Below are 27,301 nucleotides of genomic sequence, written 5' to 3' on the forward strand. Positions count from 1 at the left end.
TTAATTCAAAAGAGTTGATTGGATTCACTCACAATCAAACTTGTACATTTCTTACATGTGTCACACATGTCACAATTGGTTGGATTCACTCACAACCAAATTAATAACACTTAGGTCACCCAAGATATTCTTTTTACTTATTGGATCACCCAATAATAAATTAATTATCGTAACAGTAATATATGTAATCATCCTTGTAATTGTTCTGCTTTTGACTCAAATTCATGTAAAAATTAAAAGTAGCATTGATGATTTTTTTAATTCAACTCTCTTTTTAAGAGGGTTACATCACCTAATGATTTTTCTTAACATATATGAGCATGATATGGCAACATCAAGCAGTATGTAGACTAAGTTATAATAAGGATTATATGTAGAATGTTGTCACTAAAGTAGTGACAAGTAGTCTCTTGACTACCTTGGTTGTCAACAAGCACCGACCTTGTACACATTTTTGGGATAGAGAGAGAGAGAGAGAGAGAGAGAGAGAGAGAGAGAGAGAGAGAGAGAGAGAGAGAGAGAATACTAACATTGTCTATCACTCTTATGAGTTCCCATTGTCTATCACTGTGAAAGTACTTTATTACAACTACGTTGCTTTACAACACTCTTTATAGAGCTTCCAAGATGCTTTTAAGTACAGTGTAGTGCTTTCTAGCTCCTATAATAGTGCTTTCTAGCGCACTGTATTAATGCTTGCAAGTAGTATGTGCTTGAAAGCTTTTTCTAACACTGTGTCAATACTTTATAGCATCCTTTGAGTGCTTTGTATAGCCATCTACCAATGCGTTCTAGCATTGTGGTACAAAGTAGAAAGCATTATGGTACAAAGTAGAAATCAGACAATTTTTAAGTGCCTGCTAACATAGGTTGAAAGTTGTGTACTAATGTTGTCAAGCTTTTATACACTGCTTTCTAGCAACATCTCATTGCTTTATAGTTGTCTTCAAGAATTTTCGCAAAGCTTTCAAGCACTCTTGCATAGCTAGAAAGGTCTGTAATAGTGCTTTCAGCACTGTTACACTGCTTTCAAGCACTAAAAGTCTACACCTTCTTCATTATCCACTTCAGTGTGTCCACTTCACTGTTGATTGCAAATTTATCTCCCATAGTAATAACATCACTCAGTGCTTCATGATGACCTACATATGTGGGTTCATCAATGTCCTTTTCAACACTGCTAATCTCCTTAGTCAGACCTAGAATGTGATAGTCCCATCTCTTAACATGTGAGCAGTTATGTCATCTTCTCCATCTCCCTGAATAAAGGAGTGCAAAAGCATGACAACCACCTACTCCAAAGTGCTTGGTTGTTTTTTAAATCATATTTGTTCATGTAATTAATGGAGAGTGTGACTAGAACACAGGTTCACAGTCCCACCTTGTAATGCAGTCAACTTTCGCTTCCTTTATCTCCTAGAAGATTCTACTCACTTCCATTTCCTATGAATGATAACTATGATGGGCCATAGTTGACAATTTGGCCTTTAGAAAGCTCACCACATCTGCTGCACATTTGAGAGGTGCATTATTTGTCTTGAGCTGTTCATGCATGAGTGCTCTCTTGATAATAACACCTACCCCGTTATGCCCCCCTTTGCCATGGCATGAACCAAATGAGTTCCACGTCATCTCAATTCCAATCAGTGACGTAAATCTTGCAACAAAGTAGAATGGTTGCTTGGCCTTGAGCTAAGAAGTTTCTCCATCTGACCACACCCAATGATGCTTTAGATCCTTAATCTTTCAGCCATCCATCATGCAACAAGAAGCACTATTAAACAAAGAGCGTGTCATGCACCTTTTCATCAAAAATAAAAAATGAATGGTCTTCTTGACACCACTTGTCAAAACTAGCAATATGATATATGCACGAAAATCGTGACTTGGTTGGAATACCAATGCATTGATTGAATTTCATTATGCTCTTTCAATGAATAATTATTGGCAAAGTCAACCTCATACACTATTGTATCATAAGGAAACCTCAACACACACTCCTTGATTTTTTCAGCTTGCCATCTATAAATAAAGTTATGCTTTATGAGCTTTTGAAGGTGTGTTTGGTACATTTGAAGAAAATCCTTGACTGTGAGCTGCTTGTATAACATATCCTTTGTTTTTTTCTTCTTCCCTTGATCGTGACTTTTTTTTGCTTCTTCTCCTTGTCATTAGTGCTGCTCACTTCTCCTAGTTGATCCTGATAGCCCACTCATTTTTCTTCTTCTTCTTCTTCTTCTTCTCTTTGTCCTTAGTGCTAACTTTGTCATCTCACTGCCTAATTTGTTGGCTTTGTCATCGATAGCCACCTCCACATCTTTAAAAACCTGCATAGAGGCCTACAATTTTTCTTTGGCCAGCTCATGTGGACACAAATCCATTTTTGTAATGCTACAAGCATTGCATTTGACAAATATACATTTGTGCTCATGAAAGGTGGCTCCAATAGGTTTGGTACACAATACATACTCCCATAGACAATGTAATACTCTTGGTTGCATGCTAGAGAGCTGTACAGAGATAAGTGTGCCTATCTCACGAGAGGACATATTGAACATGTGCAATGGCATGCTGCTCCATGAAGACCTAACTACTGATGTTGCATTTTATTCAATGCATCCTAGAGAAAGGCCATCACAATCGGTATACCTATCCTTCAACCTACACACAAAATATGGCTTCAGGTACTTAAAAGAGCATTACTGAACCTGTAGGCATCCTTAAATCTTTGAAAAAAATAAACTAGATTGACATGTATAACTCTGAAATAGAATAACACATAAAAGAACAATATGTCTACATGTATAGATAGAATGTTGAGAATAAGTTGAATAATAACTATTTAGGAGGTGCATGTATAAAACCTGTGGTTCATTAAGAAGATGAACCGAATGGCATACAAAGGTGTTTCTCCCAATCCTATGATTGCATACATCTTTCTTGCTGGGAGAGACACGTTCAAACATAAGGTCCTTTGCATACTATAACCCATAGCTTTGTAGATTGTGAGCTTCTCTATGGCAAAAGAGTATGCACCAGATGCTACAACATTAGAGAGAGTGAGAGAAGCTCTATATACTTTAATTGGCAGCTTTCTACATTGAGAGCCTGCACCACATGCCACAGCATGAGAGAGTGGTGAAAAACAGATTGAGGATCTCGAAGCTTTCCAAATAGAGAACATGGAGATAGATCTTACAAATCTTACAAACGAGTCAACTGTAGTAGAGAAGCTTGTTAAGATTAAAAAATAAAAAATAACTCTTTTCTGTCAGCCATCTCTCTAGCCCATGCGGCTTCAATGAATCATAAAGAAATTTTGCTTGGTCAGGCTAAGGGAATGTCAATAGGCTTATGCAATGTGATCAAGGTGGTTATCTGTGGATGATTTGGATAACCATAAATTTATATGTGTTTCAAGGAAAACAGTCTGAAGGATAAAAGGGACAAACTGCTGGCTGAGATTGAGGATCTGGAAGCTTTCCAAACAAAGAACATGGAGATAGATTAGGCGAAACTTACAAACTAGTCAGCTCTGTAGGAGAGAAGCTTATTGAGATTAAAAAAAGAGAATTGAATAATGCAAAACCTCAAAGATAGCGAGTTGATTCAGAATATTTTGGATTTGGTGGAATGTCTGTGAATGTTTTTTCTGAAGATAAGTTTGAATAAAAGTTAAGCTGGTTGGATAAAAAGATTTTTGGCAACCCCTCTATTTTAATATAAGGCCCCTTACACATACCCATAGCCCATGTATGGAGCCCATGTATGGGCGGGGGAGATTGCCTGCCCCCATGAATTATGGGCGGGGAGATTGCCTGCCCATGAATTATGGGCTGTGGATACCCCCACCACATTAACATGGGCAGGCTGGCAATGTGTAATGGGCCTAAATTTTCTTCATTGGCTCACAACTATGCTAACTAAACCACCTTTATGATATAACTTCTACAAATGTTAAAACCTAAAACAACTTTGTGTCTTGTAGTGATATAACTTCTACAAATATTAAAAAATTAAAAAAAAAACCTAATTAAAAACGACTTCTTAGTATATAGATATAAGATGTTGTTGAGTCTTGATATATAGGTGTAAGGTCTTGAGTGTTTTCTTTTCTGTTTTTTTTTGCTTCGTTGCTAGTTGTTGCTGCTGCTCCTGTGGATCAAACCATGGCTTTACACATGCGTTGAGCCTCCCTCAAATAACCCAATATCTGATCACTTGGGCTCTACGAGTCTAGACATCCCATCAAAGCTCCCACTGAATTCGAATGATGAAGTACCGTAGCTTTGTTGCATGTATGGGAAGCCCTCTCCATATAACTTGGAGCGCTTCTCCCCCATATCTATGTTCAAGGCAACTGCGGCACAGCCCGATTGTACCAGAGCCTCCAGCTCCTTGACTACCTCGGCCATGGTGAGCCGCTCAGCTGGATCATACTGCACACAGTTTACTGCTACCTCCACTAGTCTTTCCACAGCCTTCAGTGGATAATCTGTGAGATCAGGATCCACCAAGTTCTGCACTACTAGGTCCATGCCACCCTTTGCAAGTGCTGTTGTCACCTCGCGTACTATGTACTTGCCTCCCTGAATGGGTAGCCTGCCAGTCACCAGCTCAAGCAACACTACACCAAAACTATATACGTCACTCTTGTCGGTGAGCAGGCCGGTGATGTAGTAGTCTGGGTCCAAGTATCCCTGCAAATTAAGCAGCATGTAATGTCATGGGTATGACTACTGCCTTTATGCAGTACACTAGGTAGCATCAAGAAATGTCAAGCATTTGGGGTACACAAAGGCAAGCACATCTGTGACAATGGGCTCCTTACCATTGTTCCTCCCACTTGTGTGGTCATAGCAGCGACTCCATCCCCATCGGAGGCAAGCTTGGAGAGCCCAAAATCTGCTACCTTTGCCACCAGCTCCTCATCAAGAAGTATGTTATTAGACTTGATATCTCTATGGATAATGGGTGGATTAGCCTCAGTGTGCAGGTAAGCAATGCCCCTTGCAGAATCTAGGGCAAGCCCAATTCTTTGTTTCCAGGCCATATGGAGCTTGGTTCGACCTGTGGAAACAAAATAGAAGCAAAAAAGTTACTTTTGCACACTCAAATCCGGTAAACCAAATGCCAACACTCCTGAATGTCCTTCTATATATATATATATATGTATCTATGTATATGCATATATACATATGTAGATACACACACATACACACACATACACATATATATACATGTGAGTCTGATGTATTAATTTAGTGATAGGTAACATCACATCCAGCGATTCGGTCTGAACTTGGGCACCTGCCTTGAAATTCAAACCCGGGCTACATGTCTAGCCACTAAGTATACCAATTGTTGCCAACAGTACCTGATAGGCACTCTCTTAACGTCCCATTCGGCATATACTCATACACGAGTATTTGCTCCCTTTCTTCAAAGCAAAATCCAATCAAACCAACCAGGTGCCTGTGATGTACTCTAGAAAGAAGCTCTATCTCATTCTTGAACTCAGCAGCACCTTGCAGAGAGCTGCTACCTGCTCTCTTAATGGCCACTCGGTCTCCTGATAAGAGAACACCTTTGTACACCTGTTGAACCAAACAAAAAGAGTACTAAAGTGAGCACATTGCAAGCAAATATCACTGGGTGAAGCTACAAAACCATACCTTCCCATATCCTCCTTCACCAATCTCATTGTTGTGACTAAAGTTGCTTGTACAGTTCTGTATTTCCTCTAAGGAGAACCATCGGGCACCTTTCAATTGGGGGATATCTGTAGTCTCTTCTTGACCAGCTGCAATCCAAGCAGCTGGAAAAAGTTCCACTAAAAGCTTAGATGTTCGAATCCCAGCATCTACATTCATCTTCTTTATAATTGAAGCATGCTAATCTTCTATATAATGACATGAATTAGATCCTTACTGTGCAAGATCTACCCTTGACCATTGGATAAAAGGCATAGTATCGATTTTAAATAAATTATTCCCATGCAAATGCATCTAGTATTCATGAGGCTACAAAAGATTCCAAGCCTACTCACCAAAGGGCTTGTTCAGTCTCTCTGCTTTCACAGCTCTCCTTGTCAGCTTAATGGAAATAAAGCCAAGCACCAAGATTACAATCCCAAGAACAGCTGCTCCGACTCCGATGCCAATTTTGGCACCTGTGCTCAGTTTGCTCACTCTAAGAACTGCATCACAAACAATCATAACTTAGATTCACTCACACATTGAAGCAAGGATATGATGAAACCCAAGCTACATGTCAAAGCTGGAATACACCAGGTTAAAGAAATGAAGAGAGTGAGTATGCTACATGATGACTTACCTGATGAATACAGACTTCCCCTGAAGGCACTTACCCCACACCCAACCCAGAGGATCCCAGTCTCCTGGCTTTGGAGAACATATGATATCAGAGCTGCTTCGTTTGAAGACCATTGAGTTGTCCCACTAGGTGGGAAAACTAATATTTTCAGTTCATAACTGGAGACAACAAGCACCACTACCTGGGTGTCCTGCCATGTGAGGTCTTCAAGATAGATGCTTGTGCGCAACCAGGTCAAATATTGCTGCTCCATTTCATTGATATAGTCTTGTGAGATGTTAGTTTTTGTTGCATAAAAGATGTATGTGGCCATAACAGGGCGAGCACATTGGCAGCTTTCAAGATCTTTAGGGTTCATTGCATAATCAGAAGGACACACATTTGTGCATCTGGACACAATTGCAGTACTTGGGAATGCAGTAGGAGGTGTGCTAGATTGGCATTCAGTTGGATTGCTGTCACAGTAAGGGTTTCCCTCCAGTCTGTTGAGTTCAAATTAAATAAAGTATCAGTGCACGAAATAACTAGAAATCCATCCAAACTGAGCTGAAGTTAACAGATGACATTTGACTATTAACACACATTGAAGGCAATTAAAGGCCTCAAAGTACTTTCAAGGTCAAGCTAAGCGAATGCCAAGGTCTGACTAAACCCCTCACCAAGCCAGTACTTTTGAAAATCTAGTGTTTTCTCATTTTTCCTCACTCCCCATATTTTTTTCCCCATTTTTCCATGGTGTGGGTGGCTGCCACAGGCTGGCAGGAGCTTCTGGTGCTGGCCGATTGCACTCTTGTACACGTGGAGCTGGCCGACCTGATCAGAAGGGGTCGTGGCTGTTTTTTTTACTGGCCGACTGGAAGTGCCCAGTCGTGAGGGCTGGCGGCGCATGCTAGCGCTGGCCGACTGCTATATGGGGCCATATAAATAGGCCCCATTGTCCCCACATTGTATTCGTTCAGTTTTTTTCCTCGGGATCTTGTGTATAGAGAAGAGTTACACGCCTATCTCTCTACTTCTCTTGTGCTGTCTATTTTCTGCACTCTACTTGCTCTTGTGGTCTCAGATTTGGTTATCATTTCCGCTGCGTATTTTGACACAATGTGTACCGGCTGTCCTTTCAAGAGGGCTGAATCCAGTCACTTTGAGGTCATCATTGAACATGCTTTGAGTGTTTAATATGATGCATTATTATATGTTGAAGACCTCAGGTAAAAAGGGGAAGAAGCAGCATCCTCTACAAGGAGCCATAATTGGGTAGAAATGTTCATGAGTCTAGCATGGGATGTTTCATATGTTTCTATGGTTTGTATTCGTGAAAGTATACGTGAAGCTGTTGTCATATATATGCTGATTTGAAGGCCTGACCCACTACGGTTGGAAGCTGATACTTATATACACTCTGAAACGGGAAAGTACACGGGACCTAGGGAAGCGCGCGCGCAGGAAAATACAGACGCTAGAGAAACACTAGTCCCAACTGCCCCCCAAGCGTGTGCCAAAAGCATCCCCACTTGAGTATTTTTATAGTATTTTATTCCATCAAAAATAGATTACATCACTATTTTAGCCCAAGCTTGCTCTACAAGCTTTCTTTTTCCAGAAATTGGGGATAATAGAATATTTCAAAAATCTCACTCCCGTGATAGTGTCTCATGGAATATTTGAGCATTGTGCTTAAGGCCCTGTCACCATCCGGATGCTTTGAAGCAGAATCCGCCATGTGAATCAGCTTTCGTTTAGTGAGAATCAGTCTCTGAAATACTTTTGCAACTCTCTAGAGTTGAGGGGGAGAAAGGCCAGTTGATTGGAGCTTGTGCAAGAGTGTGATTTCGTGATCCGTTATCAGAAAGGGTCTATCAATAAGGTGGCATATGCTTGGAAGCAGAATCCGCCATGTGAATCAGCTTTCGTTTACTGAGATTCACTCTTACCTGTTTAACTCTCTTAAGGGCTTGTATCTGAGAGAGACATTCTTTAGTAGAGTTTGTCTCAATCACAACTCGTTGAGCATCAGAAATGATGTTAAATCCCTACCATTCATATGTCCAGGCACCACCTGATGTGTTTAAATGGATTAAAAAACCCCAGGTGGCCCCTAGGGGTCCGCACCAGGGAAATCAAGATCAAGTATGCAAGTAAAGGTACTAAATTAATCCCAAAGTAGCTAGTTTCTTAAGCCTAGATTATCCACCATGTTTTGCATTCAATCAATGATGAATGAACCATAAGAATCCACTCAAAAACTAAAGCAGGCATGAGGCAAAGGATTTCTGCAAATAGTTTCTTGTTTTAATTTTACGATATTGGTCTGCAAATAATTTCGAAGAACAAGAACACTCACAGTAACTCTTTTGTGTAGTTGCCTTTGTCAAGATTGCTGATATCATTGTTTGTGAGGTTCACAAGAAGCAGTGACAATGAGTTTGCTGATGTGAGGTCTAACGTGCCACTCAATCGGTTTGATCCAAGTGTCCTATAAAAGTCAGAGACTGCTGTCAGCTTCCTCATCCAGGATTGCTACCATTGTTTTCAATCACAAACAATTCCATGTAGGAGGGCTTACACATTGGAAAGATAAGGGCTGAATCCAAAAATCTCGGCGGGTATGCTGCCAATCAAGTTTGCAGAGTCCATGGATCTGTAAGCCAAAAATGAGAACCATAAGGCCACCAAGCACACTTTTTTCCCATCCTACATGGAGTGGTATGCTCTGTGCAAAAGCAAGCAACCTAGTGGCAGAGTCAAAATATTGCAAACAGGAGGTGAAAAGATTCTTAACAGTAGGTAGAGATTTGCCATGTTAGTTATCCAGCTTGGAATCTCTGAAGCTTCAAATGGATTGTTGCCAACAGTCCTGCAATGGGCAAGATACGAAATCGTGAGTGCAACAGCACACTACCTCCTTATATGGGCTAAAGCATAGGTACATGATAAAGGGCATTTTGATTTCCTGCCCTTCCATAGATAATGGTGACAGATCTTACAGCATTTGCAGCATTGTCTTGTTGGAGAGGTCTGGTAGCTGGCCAGTCAAGTTATTGTTGTTTAACTGCCTGTGTGAACAGGTAGAATCGCGCAGTTTAGCAAGTCTTGTGAACACATCTAAGATAAATATGACAAGCACAAGCACACTCTTATCTGGTTTTTTCAATCTCAGTTACTATGTAGTAAACGCAAGCATGGCTTACAATGTGATCAGATTTGCAATAGTGTTGATACTAGATGGGACTGTACCATTCAGAAAGTTGGAATCCAAGCACCTGCCAAGAGGAAAAGTAAATCAACGTGTGTACAAGATTGGCATCATAGCCTATTGTGATTACATTCATGACTTCGAGACATTGACATGTACTCACAGGATCTGCAGATGGAGGAGATTCCCTATGGTTGATGGAATGCTTCCAGTGAGCTCATTACTGCTTAACACTCTGATTAAGCATAATCCATGTCGTAAGTGTCTTGCAAAAGCTTTAAGGTGCATAATGACTGATTAAATTAACACTTACAAGTGCACCAACTGCATCTCTGTGTTGAAAATAGAGGAAGGAATGCTCCCGGAAAATGTATTGTTTTCCAAACGACTACCATCAATTCCACAAGCAAGAACCCCATGAAATGACTTCTGGCGCGTTTTGCATGCAGGTTAGCATTACTTCAAGAACCCCATTATGGGTCAGTTATAAAAGTACGTAAGTCTTCTTACAAGTGTTGTGCTAATGTGAGATTATCCAACCCACTTCCGATGCCGCTTGTGGTTGACTCGGGCAGAGACCCATTGAGATGGTTACTTGATACATCAAGCCGAATCATCTTCTTGAGGAGGCCGACGGTGGCGGGCAGCGGTCCCGTGAACGAGTTCTGAGACAAGCCACTGAAAAACATGGCCAATCATCATAAGAAGAAGCTTGATCTGAGCAAATAGAAACAATGACATCAAATAAGAGATGCATGCAATGTGGACTGTACTTACAGAAACTCTAAGGGGGCCATGCTCCCGATTTCGGATGGGATTGGACCTGAGAAGTTACAAAACTGCACATAACTGGACAACCTCATGTGCGTTTAGCAAAGAAAACTTGCATATAATATCACTTAAATCACTTTGGCCTAGTATTATTGAGACCTATATTGAATAGAGTACTTGAAAGGTTGACTCTTACAATCTCCGGATTTGTGTCAACTTGCCTATTTCTGCAGGGAGAGTGCCTCCCAGATTTCGATTGGATGAGAGATCCCTGTATCAAACCAAATGTGGTTTCAAAGGATTTTAATAAGGTGCTGGTAAGAGGAGGCTTTGGAACCCATAAAAAAGCCTTTGTATTAGATTTACAAGTTACTGATCTGGCCCCCATAATATAAAGTTTGGATGGTTTGAAAACCCACAAATGTGTCAGGTATGTCAAGTTTCCAACTGCAGGAGAAAGGGTTCCAGCCAAATCCTGATTGATGAGGAGCCTAAAGTGAACCAAAATGAGTGATTAAGTGCAAAATCTGATGATCAAATCAGCATTAGTTTTCAGGAGAATTTTAAGGAAAAAAACAGCAGATCTTTTTTTTTTTTTCAATTAGAAAATGTATAGCCTGCAATGCATGAGATAAAAGACAATGGGAGGCAAAACATATTGTTTTAAAGTAGAAAGATATGTGCCCTTGTTGAAACTTCAGACTATAGAAAACGTGTACTTTTGCACCTTTAATATAACATAGAGAGAGAAATTTGTGTTTTTGACTCTATAGGCAAAAAAGCTGAGCTGGCTCGTTGTGTGTGTGTGTATGTGTGTGTGTTAGTGTTCTCAAAAAACCCAAGTTTAGTGTAATTTGCACCTATAAATACCTTCAAAATTAAAACTTGAAGGTACAAATACCTCCAGATTTTGAGAAATCGAACAAAAACCTTCAAATTTCAAATTTTCCTATATAAATAATTTCACAATTTTTAGATGAAGGTTTTCCACTTTTGGGAAAGTACTTTTTTTCGAACACTAGTATGTGCGCGCGCGCACATGGTTTGTACACACATGCAATTTTGTTGTTAAGTCAGAGTAGGAAGTTTGAAGGGATTACATTTGGCTGACGCGAGTTTGGTTGCACCAGATACCGAGCCAATGGTCATCACAGGGGTCTGTGCTGGTATCCCAGGATGAAGGATTTCCCAACCAAGCCTTGTGCAGAGCAATAAGTGCATCCACTGCATCATAGAAATTAGAATTAATTTGCAACCATTAGGGGCACACCTACTGCCCATATGTAAATGTATAGATGTGCACATACATATGTGCATGGGTATATGCAAGTACACACACATATATCTGCACATCTAGACATACATGTGGGTGTATATATGCAAATCTGTAGATATATGTATGTACACATGCAGACAATCACATGTATGTATAGATGTGCAAATATTTTTGTGTGTGGGTGTGTAAATGTATGTGTACTCACAATTATACAAACATATGGTGCATATATGCATATAACAAAATGTTTTAGATGTGCAGATATCCCTGTGTACATATACATACACCCACATATGTATAGATATGCGCTCATTAGTGATGCCAGTTTCACATCCAAATTTTGTTGAGAAATGCATGGCCCTTTCTGTCTGTCTGTTGTTTGTTTGTTAAGGCCCTGCCAGTGACTAACTAATCTCACTAGCAGTGGGATAATTATTGTTGAGTAATCGGGAATATCGGATTCATAAGGCTGTTAGTTAACTTGGGCATCACACCTCAATGAATTCAGTATCTGATTGATTAATATCGGTAGCCAATACAGTATAATGTAATGGATTTCTCGATAATAAAACCTGAATAAATTGGGTAGCTATTTTGATTAACGTGGGTATCCAATATATAATACTACCCAAGTAAATTAGGGTCCAATATATGCTAGTTATTGCTATAATGTGAGATTACAGCAACCTAAACATTTATGCCATGCTAATTAATGCAAGATTAACAAGAATGGCCGAAAGGAGAGTACCATCTTGCCGGTCGGTAACAGCCTTTGTAATATGCGGGATGGCGATGAGAGAGAAAACGATGAGGAACTGCAGCACAGAAGATTTCAAGCAGCCACTGCCATGCCCTACAGCTGCAGAATGATGCTTTCTCAGGCTCAAAATAATACTGTTTCTGCAATTCAAGTGAGCCATGGAAGTCTGCAGCCTGCTGTTTTCAGATTGTGCTGTAAACTGCAGCTGCAACAGTCTGCTGTATTCTCAAATTCATACTATTTCTGCAATTCAATTCAGCCATGGAAGTGAGAGAGAGAGAGAGAGGGGGAGAGAGCAGAGAGAGAGAGAGAGAGAGAGAGAGAGATTGCACAGTCGCGCGCTCTTTCTCATGTCACGTCGGCATGGCGCTGTATCGGGAATTATTCAAATGTGTCCATTTCTATAGGGTATGCTTTGGCTCATTTTTCAAATGTGTCTATTTAATATTTTAAAGCGTGTTAGGGCTTTGGCTCATATTTTACGCGTGTTAGGGCTTTGGCGAATATTTTGGCTCATATTAGGAATTATATTCAAATGGGTCTATTTAAGTATGTCTTATATGGGCACTTACTTAATGGCTCGTGACTCATTACTTAATGGCTCGTGACTCAGGGTTGACTTGGTAGACTTATATTCTTTTCTCTCACGAGGACCTCAAAGGTATCATTCAAACAAAAAAGCTCTTCACGTCATAAAGATATCTCGAAATTTATAATATTAACACTCCGAAATCTTTACAAAACTGAAAAAAATATATATAATTTTCCAAAAAAGAGAAAAATATTATTTTTAAAAGCATGGAAAAAGCACTCAGTGGTTGTGCACATCTATTCCCTCCTTCAAGTGCCACAATAGTTTTGCCTAAACATACTTCTACTTAGAAACACTTGCATAACTTGCATTTAATGAATTCTAAGAGTTTTGCATGAGGTTGGAAGAGGAGTGTTACTCCTACTCCTAACCTAGGCTTAAGATAAAATAAGTGCATATAACAGTCCTGGAGAACTTATGAGTTACCTGCATCAAAAGTTGAGAGAGAGAGAGAGAGAGAGAGAGAGAGAGAGAGAGAAAGAGAGGTTTGTGTATGTTTGTAGGGTACAAGACAAGAATGCCCTTCTTTCTCCAATCCTTTCCCCTTCTTTCTCTTTCCTTTGCCATAGATTTTCTAATGTGTGTATGTGTTTGTTTTGGGCTGCCCAACCCTTGCTGAGATCAAACTATGAAAGCTTAAACCTTTGAAAAAAATTGATGCTATTGTCTTACTCATCCTCTTGTCCATACTATCCCTCACCCCATAAGCTTGGATGCTATTGATAAAGAAGGTTTCTAGCCTCTCTCTTTAAACGCTTGCAGATCCGAGAACGTATTTCGTATAGATACACTACTCAAACAATTGATGGCGATATGGAATTTACATTCCATGTTACCCTAGATTCCCTTGAGTATGATGTCTTCTTTAGTGGACCTTGGATAAATGAATCGTTGTATTCACTAGATGAATCCATGCAAACAGTCACCTTGAACACTCCTGCAGGCAATGTACAATTGTTATTACGGGAGGAAGAAACCTTGTAGGAGCTGGAACTTCCAACATATTTTACTGAAAAGATACCTAGGATTTTCGTTGGATTGGAAATTGTAAATAAAATCACCACAGCTCAAGCACAGCTTTATCCAACACGAGAACACAATCTCATGACCCTCGAGTTATGGGATTTGTTAGGTCAACCAGCACTCACGGCACATCCTAAAAGGATTACCTTTACATAAGACTTGAACATGCCATGTCTGGGGTAATTTGAACATACAATGTATATTGAAACTAACCCCCTCACTTTGCAAGTTTTTTGTGGTTGAGTACATGTTGGAAGCATATTTAATCTTGGGGCATAAATGGATTGTTGCTGCCCAAGCACTACTATGCTTTGCTAGCGATAGAGTCATTATGATGTGGTCAATGACAAAAAGTTGACAATGACATACTGCAAGGAAGAGGATCCAACTTTGATGGATATCTATGATGCTCAACGCAAAAGAATACAAGCCTCTTCCACAAAAGCCCCTCTACACAATGACCTACCATCTACGTCAACAACCAACTCTGATAAAGCCTCTGAGTCCTTCAACCCCATCCTCACCTATGAAGTTCAATGCCAAAACCCCGCAATTATCAACATCTATTCTTGAAGAAGTTCCCATAGCCAACAAACCATCTCTCTCTAACAACAAGGAACTCAAAGGAAAGACCTCGGAGCCTATGCATCTTCATCTACAAACCTCACCAAAGGAGACAACCACATGCTCAAAGGCCTCATCATCGACAGTTCCATCTCGCAGCTTAAGAACCTGCACTTTCACGATTTTAGCCCGTCAAACAGATAAAGCCATATCACGCAATAGCCACTATATATTTGTTAAGCTTATTGCTTACTATTCTTTTGGCTAAATTAATGTAGCAGCTGCTCCATGAGTACATATCCATACTAATGCACTGGAGAACATTTGCACCAAAGCCTCACCATCGACAACTTCCAGGTACATCTCTGGATGGGGGGGCCATGGTGAGCGAAAGCCTAGTCAATGGTACAACCCATCGCATGGAATTTTTCTTCAAATTACAAACCTCTCCAAACGATGCCACAATCTTCACAACTCAATGATTTTCAATCCCTCGTTAAGATCTCTATATTAGCCTCGCAAGTCGAAGTAATTCTTTCAATCCTCACCAACAAGTGGCTACTTCAACACAGAGCAGTTCAATAGCAGTTCAATAAGAGTCTATTGACTCAATTCTTGTACTTCATGAAAATTGCTTCTAAGAGCATTTGAATATACATAAAAACATAAAAAGCACATAGACAGAAGAAGACAGAATCAGGTCCTACTCAACAACATTTGACAATAATCCTGCCACACAAAGGGACATCATCACAAGCCTTCAAATGATGAATGTCGCTTCAATGAATCAAATGAGGAACTAAGAATCACTATCTTGTTCTGTTGAGTAAGTCTACGTCCCTCCGGATCCTTCTCTCTCTTCTCTCCCATTATTAACATCTCTTAGTGTCCCCACTAACAAAAATCACATGTAACTTTGCCAATGATTGCCAAAAACAAAGTGAGCCAAAAAAAAAGAAAGACAGCTCACACAAATATAAAAATGCAATCATTCGTAAAAACCCCCACCACCCCATTAGGAATTCCTAACATAAGCCACTAACCCCTTCATTCAGTAACTAGCTTTTCTTATTCCTTCTGGAGGAATAAAAACCATTGAATATCATTCACCATCAAAGCCATTGACAAAGCTTGTTCATTCTTAGCAACACAAAACGAGGGTTTCGCTCGTTATGGCATGTTCAAGTCTTGTGTAAAGGTAATCCTTTCAGGATGTGCTGTGAGTGTTGGTTGACCTAACAAATCCCATAACTCGAGGGTCATGAGATTGTGTTCTCATGTTGGATAAAGCTGTGCTTGAGCTGTGGTGATTTTATTTGCAATTTCCAATCCAGCGAAAATCCTAGGGATCTTTTCAGTAAAATATGTTAGAAGTTCCAGCTCCTGCAAGGTTTCTTCCTCCCGTAATAATAATTGTACATTGCCTGCAGGAGTGTTCAAGGTGATTATTTGCATGGATTCATCTAGTGAATACAATGATTCACTTATCCAAGGTCCACCAAAGATGAAATCATGCTCAAGGGAATCTAGGGTAACATGGAATGTAAATTCCATATCGCCATCAATTATTTGAGTAGTGTATCTAAAGTAACCTGGAACTTCAATGTTTTGTCCATTGGCTCCTCTTGCAAGACTATTGCTTGTAGGGATGAGTTTAGGTTGTCCCAATGACACCCAAGTATCTATTGTCACGATGTTATGACTAGCTCGAGAGCTAATCAATGTGCGTTTGTGTTAAACATCATTGCCTGTAGGGAAATCCAACTATACCATGATAGAATCTTCCAAAGGATGGCATGGGTGTTTCGGCTATTGTTTCAGATTTAGATCCTGATTCTGTTTCATATTCCCATTCACTTTCATCCTCTATTTGAGTCTCAGCTTTTTCACGAGTACCCAATGCATACACTGGCACACTTGGCCCTCTTACAATTCTTAATGAGGGCTGTTGGAAACTTGCGAATCCTCACAATCTTGTTTTTTAGAGTTCATTATGTCCTTGTGTATAACTCAGGCTAAGCTATTAAAGGTGCAAGTGTTGATGTGATGTTGGCTTTATTAGAGAAGAGCATTCCTCCAAATGAGGTTTTAAGAGACCGTTTTAATCTTGTAAGGGAATTATCAAATTCCTCACGTGCTTTCTCAAGCCTATAGTTTGTACAATCTGTCTTAAATGACTCTTCTGTAGAGAGTATGTCTTTCTCTTGAAAGGAAAAGCGGTACTCTTCCAGGCTTTGAATCTTGGTTGCTCTTTTACGATTGGCATTATGAGGCTCAATCACAACTGGTGACCTTGTAAGACATTCAACCAAGCTAAGCATGCTCTCCTGAGAGCTTGCTTTTTTGTCTTCTATATACGTCATGTGATCATTATTATCCATTTGGGGTGGTTGGGTGGGTTCTAGTTTCTTGATTGGTCTTTGTGGTGCATTGAGCGAAGAGTAAGAACTTGTTTCATCCTCACTTAGTGATGTACTAGAGCTTGTTTCATTCTCTAACTTTCTTTGGTTTGTCAGTTTATCATTATGTTTACCAATGCGAGGAGATCGAATTTTCTTTTAGGTTTTTGTATCTTGTGTCGTATATATGGGTGTTGAGGTTTGCATGGTGGTCTTTGAGGTGGATTCTTCTGCATCATGTATAGCTTTTGGCTCTTTTGTGTGTATGTACCTTTTTGGGTTTATGTCCTTTTATAGACTCCTTTTCCCTTTCTTTTTCTACACAACAGGTCTTCATGTGGCTCTATACTACTCGTTTTTTGTAGATTGAGACTAGCTTTCTGATTTGAGTTCACCATCGCCAAAGCATATTGCTAGCTAACAGGTCTTCATCTCCTTCAAGACTGTCTTCATGGTATACTGATTCCTTGCAGCTCTTTTCCTCTCTACACTTTGGATTCCTTGCAACTCTTTTCCTCTATATACTCTACACTTCATGCTGTTGTCGCCCTTCCTCTACCGTTTAGGAGAAATATGGACTCTCCATTTTGCCCCTCAAGGGGTTTCTCTCTCTCTAGAAAAAGATTCTAAAATAATGTTATAATATTAGCTCTTTTAGAATCAAGGAGATCTCTTTATATTGTTTTTAAAAGAGATTCACCTATTATTTTATTGTAGGACCACCTGTCCTCAAAATTCTCAAATATGAAATAATAATATTCTATTTGATCTAAAAACGTGAAGTATCTAAGATGTGACTCTTAAATGCCCACTTGACTTTTCAGCTTCTAAATCCTTCCAAATAGATTGCAGTTACGTATTTCAAAATGAAAAAAGTTAAAAAACGGAATAACTTGATGTAGACATCACATTTTCAAATTTCTTTTTATCCACGCCTACCTCTATTCTCTAAGAGTGTGACTAATAATTTTTATCATTTTTCTCATTAAGTATATAGGGGTTTATAAAAATTTTCTTCATTTAGAGACCTCTAGATTTTTTAGAATAAGAGAAGTAGGGTTTTTAGTTTAGGGCGATTTTAGTTTGCTTTGATGAGATATTGCTTTAGGTTTTTCACTTTCCCTCCTTTATAGAGAGAAAATTCAAATGTGTGTTTGTTTTCTTTAGTAGCTAGATGCTCAAGAGATTTCCCTTCTAAACCACATTAATGAGTTTAGATATTCTCAATCATGGTGTTTCTTCTCTTCTGTAGTAGAGAAATTGAAGGGTAGGATGATTATTTGGTGCCATTTAGTTGGAACCCTTCAATCATCTTTCTGTTCATCAATCTCTGCAAAAGAATCAAAGAACAAGAGAGCAATGGAGGTATGTCAATCTTGTGATCTGTTATGTTGTTCTGTTTTATGATTTGATTTTATCTGAGTTATTATGTTTTCTTCTCTATTAATCTTATTGTTTTAAATGTGATTTAATCATGTGTGAAATAGAAGATAATAGTTGAGTTTAATGATGTTATTTCTGTGCTATTTGGATTGTTTTGTTGTGGTTTAATATTGTCTGAGTTATTTTCTTTTCTTTTCTATTTTGACCATCTTATTGTTCTAAATGTGATTTAGTCATGTGTAAAATAGAAGATAATAGTTGAGTTTAAGGATGCTATTATTAGTGATTTTCTGAGTGAAAGAAGTGTGTGAAATATAATTGTTGATTCATAGTTATGATTTAATTTTAGGATATAGTGAAGTCTATATGTTATGTTTAATAATGTTATTTCTCATTTATGATGTTATTTTTGTGTTATTTAGATGAAATAAGTGTGTTATTTTGATTACAAGTTATTATTTAGTTCTAAATTATATTAAAGTTATATCTGGTTAAAGTTGTGTTCAATAATGTTATTTCTGGTTATATTTTTGAGTTGTACAAATGTATATAAAAGTTACTTTTTTGTTGATAGCTGTATTTTGTTTAGAGCTAATCTTTGGTTAATAGCTGTGCTTTATCCAACTGTTAATCTAGGGATGTAGGCTGGAACAAGAAGAGAGACATTCACTTCCAATTGGAGGCCGAGTATGCACCGCTAGACAAGAGAACCCTCCATTTCATTTTTACAATTAAATTGTGAATGTAATAATTTGAGTTTAATTGTGGATCTTGTGTTTTTGAATGCAGCACATACTTGAGGCTCATGGTCCATACTTTGTTGAACAAGGAAGTTTGGCGATATGGTCCACAAAGGCATGGAGCGATCTCATTGGCAAGCTCGATATGCAGATTCCAAAAAGCAACGACAACTGGAGGTGGAATCAATGATTCCAATCCTATGAGGCAGTTACTCTAATGGTGGTATAGGAGAATAGAGATAGGATATGAGAACAAATTAATAAAGTCCAAATCCAATGATACAGAAGCTGTTCGTAGGGCATTATATGAAGCGAGGAAAGCATGATATGAAAATAGCATGGCCAAAGAACATCATGCAGAATGATTGACAACCCAAGAGAGAGTCAGTAGCAAATGGAAATATCGATAGAATTGTAATTATGAAATAACATTTTATGTTTATGAGAGTATTGGAGCAATCCAATGTTTTGAAGAAATAGGTGTTTGCTAAAGTCAACATGGATAACTTTTTCAAAATAAGTGTTTACTAAAATCAATATGGATAACTTTTTGATAGTGTTGATATTTGTTAAAAGTAAGTGTCAATAACTTATAGTAAGTTCCATTTATAAATAAAGGCACTTCTTTCATTTTTCTCCATTCCTCCATTTCTCTCCATTCCTTCTAGCTTGTGAGTATGGCGCGCGTACTAAGAAAAGAGCAAAAGATGCCTTCCAAGACACTGGTTCATTCATCCGGATCTAGTGAACGTACTGACACTGATAATGATGCAGCCCAAGCTCCTCCTGCTCCTCTAGCTAGGAAAGTTGCTCCCGCTGCTCCAGTTGGAAATGCTCATCCACCTACGCTCGTGAAATTAGGAGGTTCCAGAAGAGTCCTGAGTTGATTATACCCAAGGCGCCTTTCTTGAGGTTGGTGCGAGAAACACTGCAAGATCTACAAAGGGGAAAGCACTACAGGTACATTTCAAGAGTTCAAGCATATAATGTGGAGCGATGGTCAACCCAAGCGTTGCTTGCTCTTCAAGAGGCGGCTGAAAGTTACTTGCTCTTCAAGAGGTGGCTGAAAGTTACTTGGAGCTGTGTAAATGCTCATGTATTGTTTTGTGTTTTCACGTTTTCCTTCAGTTCTACTCAACGAGTTGTACTTTATGCGATGTACTGGATTTGGATATTTTAAGTTTCCTTGTTTCCAATGTTGTGTACCGGACTTGCCCACTGATTTGAATATTTTGAGTTTTCTTCATTTCTAATGTCAGTGTATATTTTTATATTTTCCTGGAAAAAAATTTGCAAGTGCATGTGCATGTGTAGGCAAAATTGGCACATGGTGTGCATAGATTATAATGGGCTGAAATTTGTTCTGTGCATAGATCATGTGGCTTACATCATGAGCATGCATGTGCATGTGCAAGTAAGTCCATGTGCATGTGCAAGTGGTATTTTTTACGATAATATTTTTTTTCCTAGAAAAAATTGATGCATGGTGTGCAATGAGATCAGAATGGGTTGAAATTTATTTTTTGTATAGATCATATAATTTACATGTCTTAGATAAAATATCACCCCTATCAAAGGCATGTAGGGCCCTTTTCCGAAGGCTCGTGTGTGGAGGCCTTCTTTTTTTAATACCAGGTCTATACATGCGCGAGCCTTCGGACAAGGGCCCTATAGACCTCTGATGGGGTTGATATTTTATCTAGGAGGTGTTCCATAATACTTATATGTACACATAAAATTAGAGCTCATTCTGATAAGGAAAACTATTTTTAAAAATTAAAAAAGTATCAAATTTATGTACTGAGCTAATTTAGAAAATATATAAATTTTCATCTATAATTATGGAAGTAACCCTCATTTCACCTCATTTGTCATCTTTAATTTCTCTCTCTCACCTCCAAGTGCATGGCTCACACACCAAGAAAACTGCTAGGAGAGTTTGGCCCCCCAAGGTGGTGGGATGTGGAGTACCCCCCATCCAACCACCACATCAGCAACATCGCAAGCGTAGGTGGAAGCCTGGCACTGTGTTTCTCTGCGAGATTAGAAAATACCAAAAGATGGTGAACCTGCTCATACCGAAGCTCTCCTTCCAACGTGTGGTGTGAGAGATCATGCAAGATCTGCAAATGCCGTCGTGATAGGAGGTTTTGGGCTCATGTAGCATCAAGCCCACTACCTACGTGGTGGACAACCCAAGCTTTGGAGGCACTCCAAGAGGCTGCGGAGGCATATGCAGTGGAAATTTTTGGTGACATGGTGTTGGCAGCTGTCCATGCGAAGAGGGTCACCACCATCACACTGAAAAGGACATGTAGTTGGTGAGACGCTAGAGAGATTCTCCGGACTAGGATATTTAGTTTTATTTTTGTATATCTTGCATGATTGTAATTCTCAAAAGCTATGTAAAGCTCGATGTATATTTAAAAAAAAATTCTCTTATCTTGTGTTGCAAATAAGTCTCTTTTAATTTGAGTTTATATAATTTGTTGATTTATATGCGTCTTCGAATGGATACAATTTTTATTTGAGTTATGTGTGTAATTTTAATTTATTTGCTTGAGTCAACTAATAAAATACATTACAAGATACGTATCAAACAAAAAACTCTCTAACCCAAATTCTCATTCATAGCATAAAAAATTACATGGTCATCAAAACATAGTCATCAAAGTTACATAAACATCATAGCTGTATCCTAAGCTTCTTACTACTAGGCTCTCCAGACTCTGAAGCCACCTTGATGTGGCTGGAATCAAAACATGGAACCCTTCAAGCTCTGCCTTGATGACGGTGGGATCCTGTACCCCCGCAACAATGCCACGGGCCACCATAGAAAAAAAAGGCCTTGACTTTTGAGTCGAGAATAAGTAAAGTAACTTTGAGCATCGAAGTAGAATAACTTTTTCCAAACTTGATTTAGTCGGAATAACTTTGAATGCAGCACCCTTTATAAGTGCTTTAATCTTCAATTTAAGTTCTCCGCATACCTCGGAGAGCAAGTATGGTGGAAGAATATCACATCATTGGAAAGTTTGCCAATGTACTCCTTGAGTGCAGAGTCATGAACCCTTCCTTGGCCCCCAGATCTTCCACTCTACCTCGATGCAAATTCATCAAGATATAAAATTTCCTACAAAATAAAATTGATGTTAGCATAAATCATGCAATGCATGGGAGAGGATGATTTTTTTTAGAATAGCCCCAAATTTTATATTTAGGGCCTCTAGGGCATGTAGACCCCACATGTATGATCCCATGCCCATCAAATGATGGAAAGTGCACTGTCCGAATGGATTTTAGCAGGCTAGATTGATGCAAGCACCATCATGCGAGAGCTCTCTGCTACTACGGCCTTAAGGACAGGTTCTAGAGTGGTCTCCTCTGGCTGTGTGTCTATGCATTCCACTAGAGGGAGATCCTTAATGTCATCATCCTCTGGCTCTTGAACATAAGAGTTTAAGATGTAAATAGCAAATGTAATATCCCGCTCAATGAGATCGAGTGGGATGTGCTCTTCATAGGAGGTTGGGACAATGGTAGTGCAGAAATCTTGTCCGACATGAGCTAGAGCTCTGTTCACCGCCTTCTTGTGGTTGGATCCACTCTTCATGCTAAAGAGGAACTCTAATGGAATCCAACTCAAGGTGGAATTTGGGATAGAGTAGGGGAAGTCGCCCATTGCATCGCAAAATGCAGCTAACAAGATGGAGTTTGGGTCTAAGGTGGAGATGATAGCCTCGAGGTCTAAACTCTTGCAAAACCTAGGGTAGATCTGGTCCCCAAGGTGAGCAGAGCGAGTGCTGATAATCCACGCGGCGAAAGAAGGGGAGGCGACCATGATGGGTAGTGGGGAGAGCTAGCACACAAAGAGAGAGCTAGAGAATAGATATTATAAATGAGTTTGATCTATAACTTATACTCATATTTATATTTACACATGAATTTATAATATTTTTAATAAATTTATACTTGTGTTTATTATATACTTACAAATATCTATAAACTTAGATTTATTTTTATACCTTATGTTTATACTCTAGTAAATAAATGACATCAAACTTCTATTTCTTGTTACATATTGTTACTATATTATATTATTTACATAGTTACTTATAATATTATTTGCACTTAAATATATACTTAAAGTTATATTTATTTTTAACTTATATGTATAGACCTAAAAATTAATGACATTTCATTAAAATATAACAAATCATTAAAATATATTTATATTTATAGCATAATTAATTATATTATTATTTGCACTTTATATTTATGTTTATACTTACTTATACTTGTCATTATTTTCTTACATATTAAAGGGTTTGAAATATAGTAGATTTAAAAAACCACAACACTTTATGAAAATGAAGAAAATTAAATTTATAACACTTTTAGAGAAACAACTTCTTAGATTCACTTGGAAGAATAAGAATTACATTGACTCCACAATCTCAAGGATGTGTGGAGCAACACACTGGTTGCATGTTTTGCAATCTTCACTTCGACTCCCAACCTTCCTACCATCCAACTTAAAATAGAAATTACAAGGGGAATTATTGGACATAAGTTGGATTTCCTACCTAAAAAAACTAAGGGGCCAATGACTCTCTACATTAATGCTAATAGGGTCATGACCCTCCCAAAGAATAACCACGGACGATGTCATCTGCATAAAGTAGTATGGGGATGAATATGCCTGCCAGTGTGGGACCAGCCCTGCCTTATCCATCAATGAAGCTCGAGATCTCGTCAGTGTAGAGACCGAAAAGAGTGGGTATAGAGGGTAGCCCTGTTTCACCCCAATGGTGCTAAATCTCCTATGATGTACCTCCTGGGGCTCTGACGGACGAGTGCGAGGGCGATGATGCTCTAAACCATGTTAGATGGGACTCCGATCTCCTGTAGATGGTGTAAGAGGCGGGCTCGGGGTACAATATCAAAAGCTTTGCGAAAATCCACAAAGCAGCAGCAGTAAATCCTCTGGTGTTGTGCTCTACCCTCCTCGATGATGGCACGGAGGGTGAAGATGTGGTCAAGGGTAGAGAGTAGCTCCTTCGAAAGCCAGCTTGTTCGGAGGCTCTGTATCCATGGCTCTCTACAAATGAACTGAGCTCCACCTCTAACACTCATCCATAGAGCTTGGCCAATGTGCGGCCAATCATGATCGTCCTATAGTTATTAGGATCAAGTGGATCTTCGGCTTTGAGGATGGGGGTGATGGTGTTGGTGGACCAAGAGGGTGGAAATCCTTCACAAAGGGCTCTATTGAACATGTAGGCTAGTAGGGGCGCTAGGGTATCATGGGCATGCGAGATGTACTCGGTAGTGAGTCCCTCATGATCTTGGGCTCACCCATTGCATAGTCTACGAATGGCCTTGAGGACCATGCCCTTTGTGAAGAAGGTGGAGGTGGTGGGGCAGGGGTAGGGTGGCTGATGGGGGATATGATAGAGGCAGCATGCATAGGAGTGCCATGTGTTTGGGTAGGTGGCTGATGGTAGGTGGCTGATGGGGGATATGATAGAGGGAGCATGCATAGGAGTGCCATGTGTCTGGGTAGGTGATAGGTGTGGGAGGGTGATGTTCTCGGAGTTTCCTCCATGCCTCTTAGCAGTTCGGCCCTAAGAAAAGTTGGTATAACTCATCCTCTTTCCGAGCATAGAACTCCCATCATCGGGTGAGCTGTTGAGAAATCTGTTGCGCTTGGCACTTTGTGATTTGCCCAATCCATACCTCATGCTTAAGACAGGAGCGTTTGGCCCGACATTCATCATCATACCAATAGTTTTGGGGCATGGAACCGTAAGGTGGCTTGGTGGTAGACCGCCGCATGCATATGAAAGAAGTTGTGGGCGGATGTGTGGAGTATGGTGGTGAGTTGTGTTGTGAGACGGTGGATAGGGGGACAATAGGTTCCACATCCTAGAGTTGGCAGTAGATGTGGTTGGAGTAAACAAGGTCAAGCTCATGATCAAAGAGGACATGAGTGTAATGTGAGATGGGGGGAGGTGGTGGAGGGATGGGTGGTGTGTAGGTAAGAGTGAAAGAGAGGTAGGCATGGTCAGCTTCAAAAGGGGTGGAAGAATGGAGAAGTCGGGGATAAGGTGTGCCAAAGCCGGAGATCCCATAAGGTAGTCCATAGTGCTAGTACCTCTCCTGAGCAAGGGAAGGAGGTGAGGGCACCGGAGGAGGGCCACCGGGACATCCCATTATAGATAACGAGATCATGTGCAGCTCCCAGCTCTAAGAAATATCTCCCGGGCACTATGATCTCCTCATGGTCCTGTGATGATCGCTCTAGCCCTGCGTCAGTGATGTCCAGCTCCTGTAGAGTCTGATAGGGTCATCTAGATCGAGTAGTGGGACATGTTGACTTCCCGTCCTGGCATTGAAATCCCCGAGTAGGAGGACTTCCCCCAGCTATGAGAACTCCATGATATCCTCATATAATGTTGAGTATGGTGTCTGGCCATGCTGTGCGGCATAAGGGGAGTGGCGTGGTGCAAAATAACACACATCAATGTTGATGACTCTGTCATTGCTAAGCTGTAGCCGCACCCAAAGATATCGTGCATCCTCGTCCTCCAGATGATGCTGAGAATTTGTCGAAGATGGGATCTAAAAAGGACAGCTACCCCTCAGAGCTACGTGCTCCTCCTGATGTGCGGGTCTTGCCTCGAAAAGCCGACTCCCACTCATACCTGGCTATGTATGGTAAGCCCCTCTCAAGGCTCTGATGAGTCTCTGTGAAAAAAATGACATCCCTGCCTGTGAGAATCTCGCTCAAGCTTCCTGGATTTGACCACAGCATGCCATTGCAGTTCCATACTGCCAACCCTAGGTGTTTGGTCTCATAGACCCCGCATCCCTATTTGGGACAGCGCTCAGTGATAATGATTCTACCATCCTTGTAGATAGCCCACTTGCCTGCTCTGCAGGCCTCATGAACTGTCACCACATCACCTCACGTCGGTGTGCCACCTGTGCTGGAGTGAGATCATCTTCCATGTACACCTGTTTGCCCTTGAGGGTAGCCCGCCGCCTGTCTAAGAAGGCCTGTCTGCTGGTGGCATCAGGGAATCTAATGATGAGGGGTCGCTCTTGTGTCATATCCTTTCTTGCCCTCCATGTGTCTGCAAAGGGCATTAGGAATTTTTTGGACTCAAAAAGGGCCTCCTAATTAAGGATTCCTAATTTTAAGGGATTAGAGCTCAAAAAGCTAGGCTTAAGGGAGAAAAAGGCTATGATGACCTCTATTTTTTTGTCTTGCCACATCAGCCCTTCCCCCCTAGTTTCACTTTTTAAAGGAAATATTGTCATACTCTCTCTCTTACTTTTTGACTTTTCTCATACTTTCTCTCTTACTTTTTGAATTTTTTATCTTCACTCTCTACAAATTGAATCTTTCTTGTCAGTTTGAAATCTCCTTTCTCATTAACTCGTTCCACATCAGCAAAACATTCTCGTATTTAGGTGGATCCCAAAAAGTGATTTTTTTAATTTTTTTACATTTTGAGGTGGAAAAAACACCACCCAACCAATATGTATGATGAAAATAAGTTTTTGCCTCAAAAAAGCTTGTAATTCAAGGGTCACGTCAGAAGCCTATCAGGAGCCAGTACATCCATAACTAACTGTCAGGTCCCCACAACCCCATAAACATAACTAACTGTCAGGAACCACTACATCCATGAGATCCCGAAATTGTGGGGACCCCAAAAATTATTATTTTTTTAATTTTTCTCACAAGTGTAATTTATTGATGAAAAACTCCATGTTAGTATATTTGTATATCAAAAATATCATTTTCTACTTAAAAAAACGGATTTGTGTTAACAACAAAGTTTTAACAGTCTCTCTCACTCACTCACTCACTCACTCTCTCTCTCTCTCTCTCTCCTCTCTCTCTCCTCTCTCTCTCTCCCCCTCTGAGGATCTCTCTGCTTTAGCTTCTTCCTCTGCTTAGCTATGGAGCCTTTGCAAACTGTGTGTGTAGCCCCTTGTGAAGCTAGAAAATGGAAGGTTGATTTACACACTCAGGATCATTTCTGATGCATATAATGAAGTTGAGCACACTAATTGTGAGAAACAGTAATTTATAAGATGAAAACACCTTTAATCATAAGTAAAATATAGTGTTTATCATCCAATGCATCAGAATTACTCCTGGAGGACTGGTGAGGCTATGCCAGAACAGTGCGAATTTAAGCTCTGACAGCGGCGGCGATGCAGGCTCAAAATTTGCACTATTCTGGCAG

The 27,301-nt window shown here is 39.8% G+C and overlaps 1 protein-coding gene across 1 annotated transcript; it reads right to left on the reverse strand.

Annotated features, from left to right (window-relative positions):
• Nucleotides 1-4,033: 4,033 nt before the first annotated feature.
• On the reverse strand, nt 4,034-12,643 carry LOC147612762 (leucine-rich repeat receptor protein kinase HPCA1-like). The gene is made up of 19 exons (XM_086783328.1): nt 12,325-12,643; nt 11,401-11,524; nt 10,720-10,791; nt 10,497-10,571; nt 10,307-10,378; nt 10,040-10,207; nt 9,843-9,917; nt 9,693-9,764; nt 9,525-9,596; nt 9,321-9,389; nt 9,116-9,190; nt 8,900-8,974; nt 8,678-8,809; nt 6,337-6,818; nt 6,050-6,199; nt 5,676-5,818; nt 5,378-5,597; nt 4,832-5,070; nt 4,034-4,700 (listed from the first exon to the last, which is right to left on the reverse strand). Exons 1-19 carry the CDS (start codon nt 12,494-12,496, stop codon nt 4,218-4,220), a joined length of 2,970 nt encoding a protein of 989 aa, XP_086639454.1. The 5' UTR covers nt 12,497-12,643; the 3' UTR covers nt 4,034-4,217.
• Nucleotides 12,644-27,301: the final 14,658 nt, after the last annotated feature.

The sequence above is a fragment of the Cibotium barometz genome, chromosome 45 (genome assembly GCF_041138505.1).
Source record: "Cibotium barometz isolate CiBa-2024 chromosome 45, ASM4113850v1, whole genome shotgun sequence".
Taxonomy (NCBI): domain Eukaryota; kingdom Viridiplantae; phylum Streptophyta; class Polypodiopsida; order Cyatheales; family Cibotiaceae; genus Cibotium; species Cibotium barometz.